This window comes from Orycteropus afer, unplaced genomic scaffold (assembly GCF_000298275.1).
Source record: "Orycteropus afer afer isolate SDZICR_OR568_19922 unplaced genomic scaffold, OryAfe1.0 scaffold00070, whole genome shotgun sequence".
In the NCBI taxonomy this organism is placed as follows: Eukaryota; Metazoa; Chordata; class Mammalia; order Tubulidentata; family Orycteropodidae; genus Orycteropus; species Orycteropus afer.
The window spans coordinates 9448853-9458995 of record NW_006921657.1 but is presented as its reverse complement, the minus strand read 5'-3'; the positions used below and the strand labels follow the sequence as shown (position 1 = coordinate 9458995).

Genomic DNA, 10143 nt, shown 5'->3' with positions numbered 1-10143 from the left:
ATTGTAAATTTTGGTCAATGACATGAGACAAAGTATATGTGAACTGCTGTATGAAAAGTGAATTTACTCTGTAAATCTTCACCCAAATCCTAATAAAATAAATAAATAAATAAAAATAAAAAAACATCCTGAATATTAAGTCTTCTTGGATATTTGAAACTAAAAAGGGGAGCCCAGAGTAATAAACCAGAAACCTCATTTTAGTTCAGAGGCAAGAATAAACTATAAATTAATAAACTGGCCCTGTAGTATACATAAATTAATCACTTATAAATCTGGTCATAGTGAATTACTTTCCCAGAGCCTCATTTCTCCCCTCATTCCAGTTAAAGAAATCACTGTCAGTATTAGATACGATCATTGTACTTACTTGACTATTGTAGAGTGCTTCTAAAAGAGCTAAAGATTTAATAGACTTTGATCTGCAAATTTCCTCCTCTGTAAATTTCTGGATATCCGGATGAACCTTCTGAGTCTGACCCAAACGCAAAAATCCTACTTTAAACTTTGCTAATTTCAAAAGAATATTGTCAACAGCAGAATGTGTATAGCTGGTCAACAAAACACTAAAACCACAGGCATAGAGAATTCTTACCTAAGAATGGATAAGAAAGAAAGGAAAAAAAAGGCATTACTCTGAATTCCAGATTATTTTTAACATGCTTGTATTTTTCAAGAAGAATTGGAAAATATGAAACATCTAAGAGCTGAGCCAAGTAACTTTTTTTTAGATTATAAAGTCAAAATATTTTCTAAAAATTACATGTTACATAATAACATCAATATTATTATGTTATTAATATTATATATTAGTCTCTGGGTGGCACAAATAGTTTGCATTTGGCTGCTAACAAAAAGGCTACCAGTTTGCACCCACCCAGTGGCACCATGAAAGAAAAAGCCTGTCAGTCTTTAAAAAGAGTGACATCCATAGAAAAAGCCTGCATCCATGCAGGTCAGAGCCAAGAAAACCATACGGAACAGTTCTACGCTGTAATATGTGGAGTTGTCATTAACCAAAATCGACAGCACAATACAACAACAATGATATGTTAATAATACATTATTAGTGATAATAACATTAAATAGATATAAACTTTTAACAGCGCCTGGCACACACTATTAATAAATGTTTGTTGCCATCATTATGATGATTTTAGGACTGCTTAGGAATGTACTGACATGAAAAAAAAAAATCCAAGATCTATTTCAACCACTTCTGTATAATTTATCATTTTTAAAGGAAAAGGAAAACATAAATGATACATATACCAGCAGGAGAATGAGATCTTAGAAAATTCTAAATGCAAGAAATTAATAACATGATTACAGCTGCTTATGATGCAGCTTTATTATTTCTCAAGTCATCTAAAAAAGTTAAACTGAAACAAAGACATTCTGAGTATCAGCCTTTTTGATATCAAACATTATATCCTCTGAATCTAGAAGATGATATAACTTTAGTTTCTAAACACAAGAATAATAACCTTACAAGAGTACATATTGTAGTTGTTTTTCCTGTCCCAGGCATGCCCACGATGAGAGTGTAGTCTTTCGAAAGAAGTACCTTTTTCATTGCTTGCCTCTGAGGTTTATTCAAACCTATATTTAAAATTTAAAATAACAGAAAAAAAGTGTTGGGTTTCAATAAGTAAATTAACTATTCCATAAGAAAAGCAGCCTCTATACAAATCTGTTACTTAATACATCTTTTCAGAGTAACAAAATGTTATAGTGACCTAAAAGGATATTGTGGTGGTTATGTTTGTGTATCAACTTGGCTGAGCCTGGTTGAGTGGCTGGGCAGCTGATGGTAGTTGTTCCCCATGATGAGACTGGCAATCAACTCCATGGTGGGATCTACCACAAGAAGCTGAGTAGCTGCTTTCAGTATGTGGTCTGCCTCCCATATATAAGCAGCAGCTTTGGAAACGGTCTCTAGCCTATGGCATGCTTGGAACCTCATGTAGTTCTGTCGTTGTTCAGCAGCCTGCCATGCTTTGCTGACCTTGGGACTTATAATAGACTTGAATTAATGGCCTGCCGTGTGGTTTGGTAACATAGGGACTGTGCCATTTTATTTGTTGACCTTGGGCTTGTTAGCCTCAGCAGCCAGTAACTGCCTGAGTAAAGAGATGCCTCTAGCTTCAGTGGGCCGGGAGCAAGAGGTAGAGCTAAAGCCCTAGGTCGAGGGGCTTTCACACAGCCCCTAGAGCCTGGCACTTTGGACTTGGACTTAAAGTCTCCAAACTGTGAGGGAATAAACTCCTATTTGTTAAGGCCATCCCATCTGTGGTATATTCCTGTCGGAGCGGCACTAGGTAACCCGAACAGATATGATGTATAAACTTCTTCCAAAGACTTTGTCTAAAAACTGTAATTGCAATTCTTATACTATAGTGTAATTTAAACTATTTTGTTGTTTGTTGTTATATGCTGTCGAGTCGGACCCGACTCATAGCAGAATAAAAAAAAATTATTGGAGATAGACATGAAGGTAACAGCAGACCTTTGAGAATGCAGGCAACTGTATCCTTTGCATCATGTGGAAGAATAGAACTGAGGTATGGTATAAACTGAGGTTCATGAAAGTCAATGATTAAATCCCGAAGTTTTTTGCTAGAAAGAAAAATAAATAGTTTAAGCAATAGTATTAGAAACATTGGGTGAAATTCAAATCCATTCACTGTTACAAACCTGACATAAGTATTTTCCATCAATTTAGAAAGATTCCCTAGTGGGGTAGCTACATCAACATTCTTTTCTTCCTGGTCTAATCTGAACAAAGTAGATTCTGGGAGTACGGACAAGTTCCTAAAACAGCAAAACAGATACATATGTTTCATTTAACATAGTAAGTTGGTCTGTAGAAGAAATATGTTGCTATTTTCTAAAAGAGTAAATGTGCCAGAGCAACTATTAAAATGACTAATCAAGCCCAAATTCATACTTGGCAATCAAAGAGAGCATAAGGCCTAAACTGGCAGTGAAGGACCTAGGAGGAAGGCACAAGGCACTAATGTCAAAGCGCTCAATAATCAGGAACCTACAACACTTACTGCAAATTCATTTGGCCTTGCAAATCTCACCTGGACTCACTGACCCTGGACAAATGCTGAGCATATAGCTCCTCCCTCCTCCAGCCTGGAGTACAGGCCTTTCCTGAGGCATTCTCCAACTGCTCTTCGCCCCTTACACACTGGTATCCCCTAGGGTACCTTCCCTGGTCTACTGTATGGCTCTTTCTAGTCATTTTCCTTTTGGTCTCATGACCTCATGTGGCTTTATATTCCAAAGCTACATCTTCAATCCACACCTCACATTCCCAACTGGTTCCATACCCAAGCTTTCAATTAGGAGGTCCAGCAAGAAGCAAGACTTGGTTAAAAGCCAGGCTGTGAGAGCCCAGTATATTCAAAACCGAACTTCCCTTTCTCCCTGCAGAACCTGACCCTCACTCTGTAGTCCAGATCTCAGTTACCAGCATTTGCACCTACATCCTTTCTTCTCCCTCACTTTCTTCCCAACCTGCATAAGCAACCAGCATCCAAAGGCTGACCAATTTTATTCCCTAAATACTTCCAAAGTCACTGAATCATCTCTGCCAACAGAGATTGAATATGTTTTGGAATGAGAGAGAGCTGATGGTTGCACAACCCTGTCCTGTATGGCCCCTTGCCTGGGCAACTAAAACAGCATCCTGGTTTACCTGTTTTCATTAATTAATTCTACTCTCCACAACGCAGCCAGAGAAAAAGACAAATTTCAATTATCACTTTTTTGTTTAAAACCCTTCAATGCATCCCAATAAGACCCTTTGACTCATCCTCTCTAATCACACCGTCAATTCTATTTTACATTCCAAAAATACTGAATTACCTTCACTTCCCTGGATACTCCGTGTCATTCTCTATCACCTTATATCATTCTTTTGCTCAGCATGCTCCCTCTATTGCACTCTCACAGTGTTTCACCATGCTAACTTCATCCACAGGATGAAGAACCAGCATTAACTCTTTCAGAAAGTCTTCCCTGAACCACCAAAAATTGGGTTAAATGCCACTCTTCTGTGTTACCCATCAATTCAAGCCCTTATCACATTAGATTGAAAAAATATATATGTGTTTACCCATAAGACTATAAACTCTTCTCAAGGGCTTACATGGTATCTAATACATGGCAGGCACTAAATAAATACTGCAGGGGACTATAAGGAATTCTAGTAAATGACAGGAATTTTGTGGCTTATATTCCCATATCATGAAACCCAAACTAGGGTTGAATATGGCTCAACTAGCATTAATGGTTAGTAAGGGAACAAGCCTGGATATTTCCTTTGTGATTACCCAAAAGTCAGTGAACCCCAATGGTGGTTCTCCATCTTTCAAGAAATAGTGAATCATGTCCACCTTTAACTGCAAGTAAGGCTGAGAAAATAGAACCTGGCTGAGAGTGCAGAAAGAGGTGAATATGGATATTGGTAAACATAGATATTCATCTTTGTCACAGATTTTCCTACCAGCTATTAAAATATTTACATAATATTTGTATTTAAATCAACTCCCTTTATTTTTACTGAGATAAGTATACTTTATATCACAAATATGAAGGAATAAATAAAATGTAAAAAAAAAAAAAAGGCAAACAAAATGATGAGTGCTGAGAAGGAAAAGTAAGCCTTTCAGCTTACACAGGATACATGTGGTCTTGAGACTTAGATAAAATTTGTCCAAATTAGCAGTATGGGACATAATGTATGAAATGAAAGTTTGACAGTTTCTCAAAATGTTAAACTCAGAGTTACCACATGACCCACCAATTCCATTCGCAGGTAGTTATCTACAAAGGGAAATAAAAACATGTCCACATAAAAACTACATGAATGTTCATAGCAACATTATTCATAATAGCCAAAAAGTGGAAACTACCCAAATAACCCTCAGCTGGATAAACAAAATGTGGTACTACCCATAAAACAGACTATAACTCAGCAGTAAAAAGGAGTGAAGTACTGATACATGCTACAACATGGATGAACGTGAAAACATGCTAAGTGAAACAAGCCAGACACAAAAGGTCACATACTGTATATGAAATAAATAAAATCATGGACAGAAAGTGGATTAATGGTTGCCAGGAGGTGGAGGCAGTGGGGATGAGGAGTGACTGATTAAAGAGACACGGGGTTTCTTTTTGGAATGACGAACATGTCTTGGAATAAGATAGAGCTGACGGCTGCACAACACTGTGAATGTACTAAATGCTACTGAATTGTATACTCTAAAAGGGTTAACGTTAATTTTATGCAATGTGCATTTTACCACAGAGATTAACCTCAAAAACAATATGCTAACTAAAAAAAGCCAATCAAAAAAGACCACATACTGTATGATTCCATTTATATGAGATAGTCTGTAGAGACAGAAAGTAGATTAGTGGTTGCCTAGGTTGGGGGACCTGGAGTGAGATGAAGGGTGATGACTGCTAAAACATACAGGGCTTCCTTCTGAGTGATGAAAGTGTTCTAAAACTCTTACAGGCAGCCATCTACATGCAATGATGGGTCTCTCCCTGTCCAGAGCAAAGAAGAATGAAGAAAACCAAAGATTCATGGAAACAATTAGTCCTACTGACTGGTACACCATGCGATCCACAGCCTATATGACTAGGAGACCAGAAGAACTAGATGGTGCCTGACTACCATTGTCAACCACTCAGAGGGGGATCTATGTAGGAGATCCTGGATAGAAAGGGAGAACAATGTGGAACAAAACTCAAAATCATTTGGAAAATAAAAAGGGGGGAGGGGAGACCAGACCAGGTTTGCTTGTCTGATAGAGCCTGGTGGAACCACTGAGACTATGGCCCCCAGCTGCCCTTCAGGTCTGGAATTGAACCCACACCTGTGGCTTCCAGCCAAACAAAAGACAGGTATATGAGTTGAACATTTACCTGAGGTAGATATACTCCTTGGAGAGAACAATCATGGGAGAAAGAAGGGCTGCTTATGCACAGGGAGACAGCTCAAGGGGCAGGAGTGCATGGAGGGATGGAGACAGGGAAGAAGTAACTATCCAGAAGAAGTGGGAGGGGAACTGTTGCATTGGAGTTAATTGTAGTCAATGTCATGAGACAAAGTGTATGTGAACTGCTGTATGGAAAGTGAATTTGCTCTGTAAATTTTCAACCAAATCACAATTGGAAAAACAAAAAAAGTGTTCTAAAATTGATGGTGGTAATAACTTTGTGAATATACTAACAACCAGTCACTTGTACATCTTAAATGGATGAAATGTATAGTATGTGAATTATAGATCAATAAAGTTGTTACCAAAAAAGAAGTAAATGCTTTATTACCTGTCTAATAAACAGGTTACTGTTGTCATGTTAATCTTCTTCACATATCCCCTAGACACAGCAAAGAGTGTTCTCTCTTCTCCACTTACAATAATTCTGTCACCTGCCATTAGATTTGTGATGGGCATGGCACCATTTTTACGTTGGAAATTATGTAAATATTGTCCATCACAAACTTTCTTTACCGGTTCTGTTCTAATCAGGTTTCCAAAGCAGTTGCCACTCTCCTCCCTATGAAAGAGAAGAGAAGAGAAGAGAAGAGAGAGAGAGAGAGAGAGAGAGAGAGAGAGAGGGAGAGAAAACTTATATTTATATCACATACTGAATTTACATTTTCCCACAATTTACCTTTTCATCTGACCCCTGGGAATGCTACTGTCACATTTTTCACAATCTACACAAAAGTGTTAGAAATGCTAAGTGAACATTTCCCTATTATTACTAAAACAATTTTGAAAAAATATACTAATAGAGAAGTGCTAGGGAACAACTCTCATTGCATCCTCACAGGCTGGGATCTCTGAACAAGGTGTTTACTGGCACTTTAATCCTCCACTGATGCCCGTCTTCTATGCTGATACACATAACATTCCAAAAACACCAAACTCACTGCTATCAACTCGGATCCAACTCACAGTGACCCCCTCCTTGGCTTTCCGAGGCAGTATCACTATGGAGTAGATTGCCCAATCTTCCTTTCAAGGAGTGGCTGGTGGGTTTGAACCACCAGCCTTCTGGTTAGCAGTCAAATGCCTTAGGCACTATGCCACCAGAGCTCCTACACACAACATTATAGAAGATAAGTCATATAATCTGTTCCTGAACCTGATGTGAAAAAAATTAATAACCAATTTCTTTAATGTTTACTAGAGGACTTATCATCACTGTTACTAAAGTAATGGGAAACAGCTATGGAATACAGTTTAGCAATTCCTCAAAAAGTTAAATATAGAGTTATCATATGGTCCAGCAAATCCATTCCTAGGTATATACCCAAAAGACCTCAAAGTTGGGAATCAAATAGATACTTGTACGCCAGGATTCACTGAAGCATTATTCACAATAGCCAAAAGGTGGAAAAAAACAAGTGTCCATCAACAGATGACTGGATAAACACAGTGTGTTTTATCCATACAATGGAGTATTATTTAACCATAAAAAGGAATGAAATTCTAATACATGCTACAACACAGACGAACTGTGAAAAAATGCTGAGTGCAATAAGCAAAGGACAGATATGGTATGATTCAATTTACATAAAATATCTAGAATAAGTAAATTGATAGAGAAAGTAGATCAGAGGTGACCAGAAGCTGGGGGGGGGGGGCGGAAGAAGAGGAGAGAGTAATTGCAAAGTGGGTATAATATCTATTTGAGGTGATGAAAAAGATTTGGAAACATACAGTAGTAATGGGTACACAGCACTGTGAAAGTAATTAATGCCACTGAATTGCACACTTAAAAATGGACAAATGGCATGTTTAATAATCACTTTACTATAGTAAAATAACAATTTTAAAAATAAGGGCAAATACATTAGACCAGAAGAACTGGATGGTGCCCAGCTACCATTACTGTATATTTTGATCAGATTCCATAAAAAATCTTGATCAAAAGGGGAAAACACAGAACAGAATTTCAAATACTCATACATTCTAGACTTTCCTGAGCCATGGAGGGTAGAAACTACTACCCTGAGATAATTTTTAAACCTTAAACCAAAAATATCCCCTGAAGTTATCTTAAAACCAAACAACACCCTAACTAAAATAAAGATCTGCCTTGAGCATTATGCTCTTCTAAGAACTATCTTTATGGGATCAAACTGACAACAACTCAAAAGGTTAGATAGCAACCTTAGTGTGCAATGAAGTTATGTTAATAAAGAGTAATTCAGCAAAGAAGGGATGAGAATGAGTGTACTTATCAAAGAACACAATCAATGTCACTAAATTATACATGTAAAAATGGTTGAATTGGTATGCTTTGCTATGTACATTTTCAACAAAAACAAAATAAATAAAATTTAAAGAAAAAAATGGCAAAAAAATTTAATGATTCCATTGCTTCTAAGAAAAAATTATTAAGTATTTATAACCTGTCAAGCAATACTATTTAATATCATACAACTTCAGAGGCTTGCTGGCATAGTCATTGTAGTTATGTAAGTCTATTTACATTTAAACGTTCTGCACTGTAGTATTTCTTTGTATTGAAGTCTAATGTGAAGGAAATAATCCAATTATTCCAAAAGTCATGTTATCATCAATATTCACTCTGGAAAGGCTACAGCAACTAAATTTGTATAAACAAAAATACTATGCGAAGACATACAAAATTACAATTTTACAAGTAAGTTGTAAAAAATGAAACTCATTAAGATGGGGCTACTTTAGAAAATTTGAATTTGTATCAAAATGTACTGAATATAAACATTTTAATACTAGTATTTAAAAACCAGGTAAAACCTCATTAATTTCCACTCTACCATACAAATATGTACCAATTTAAGATATATTCAAGTATATAATATTATCACTGTTTTTTTTTTAAAAAGAGGCTTACTAATAATTTTTTAAATGTCATGATGCATGTTTAACCTATTGAAAATAACTAGCAATGATTCTAGAATATAGTATATGTTGAAATAATGCTCTACCTAGAAATAGTTCATTGACAGCCATCTGGAGTTATGTATATATGAAATAGCATATCTTTAACATGCTAAAACTTGTTGCCATCAGTTGGATTCCAACTCATGGTAACCTTATCTGTTATAAAGCAGAACTGAGTTCCATAATGCATTCTTGGCTGTAATCTTTACAAATGTAAACAGATCTCCAGGCCTTTCTTTTGCAGTATTTCTGAATGGGTTCAAACCACCAACCTTTCAATTAGTAGTCAAACTGTTTGCACCATCCAGAGACCTTTCAATTGATTTGAACATGCCACCTTAACCTATATTTATCACGAATTCCAAAATGGCATCCTATCCAAATTCCTCAAGTTTTACTATATTAAATGGACACTTACATTTCTGAAGCAGGCATTAGCCATATATTTTGGTGATTTTTTTGGCTGTCCTTTGATTGTGTTTCCAGGGTTAACATTAGACACCAAAGGCTGAAATACTCTAAATGTGTAAGCTTCAGATGCTGGGTTTCTTCTGTTATTTTGGGCAACATGCCAATTGGGATCGAACTGTCATCCATCTGTTGTTCAAATGCTCTAAATATAAAGCTCCAAGTTAGAGATGTGTGAAACATTTCACTGGCTGGCAATGCAATGAAGTAGTTCTAAAACAAGTACACATACAAATATGATGATCATAACTCTTAGTTAGTTTAGTACCTAACTTTAGAAGTCATTTCAATATTTTACAAGCTATGTGGTTTTAAAAAAACATACACAAGGAACTGAATACAACATTATTTTGCCTTCAATGACTGTGCCCTAAATAACAAATTAGGAATACCCTAGTCTTCATTCCTATACACACCAAGTTTTGGCTTTTTCTACAATTTCATTTCTGAAAATCACAATTTATGTACTGCTAGCTCTGTACCATAAGAAAGTAAAAATGGAAACATGGAGAATCATTTGGAGTATGAATTTTGCGTAAACATTTTTATATAAAACAAACATTATAGGATAGCATACAAAATATCAAGAATCTTTTGTTTTAAAGATTTCAAAGAAATATATTTGTCCTATTGGCCCAGCTGGGAGCTCTGGTAGCATAGTGCCTAAGGCACTGGACTGCTAACCAGGAGGCTGGCGGTTCAA

The 10143-nt window shown here is 36.4% G+C and overlaps 1 protein-coding gene across 1 annotated transcript in view; it reads right to left on the bottom strand.

Moving 5' to 3' along the window:
• Positions 1-10143, bottom strand: part of DNA2 (DNA replication helicase/nuclease 2) — a 69659-nt gene that overhangs the window by 22853 nt on the left and 36663 nt on the right. The window contains exons 9-14 of the mRNA XM_007940684.2: positions 9391-9585; positions 6358-6588; positions 2698-2814; positions 2510-2619; positions 1493-1602; positions 371-595 (exon numbers count right to left, since the gene is read on the bottom strand). Of these exons, the coding sequence (XP_007938875.1) occupies positions 371-595; positions 1493-1602; positions 2510-2619; positions 2698-2814; positions 6358-6588; positions 9391-9585 (988 nt within the window). The remainder of the gene's footprint in view (positions 1-370; positions 596-1492; positions 1603-2509; positions 2620-2697; positions 2815-6357; positions 6589-9390; positions 9586-10143) is intronic.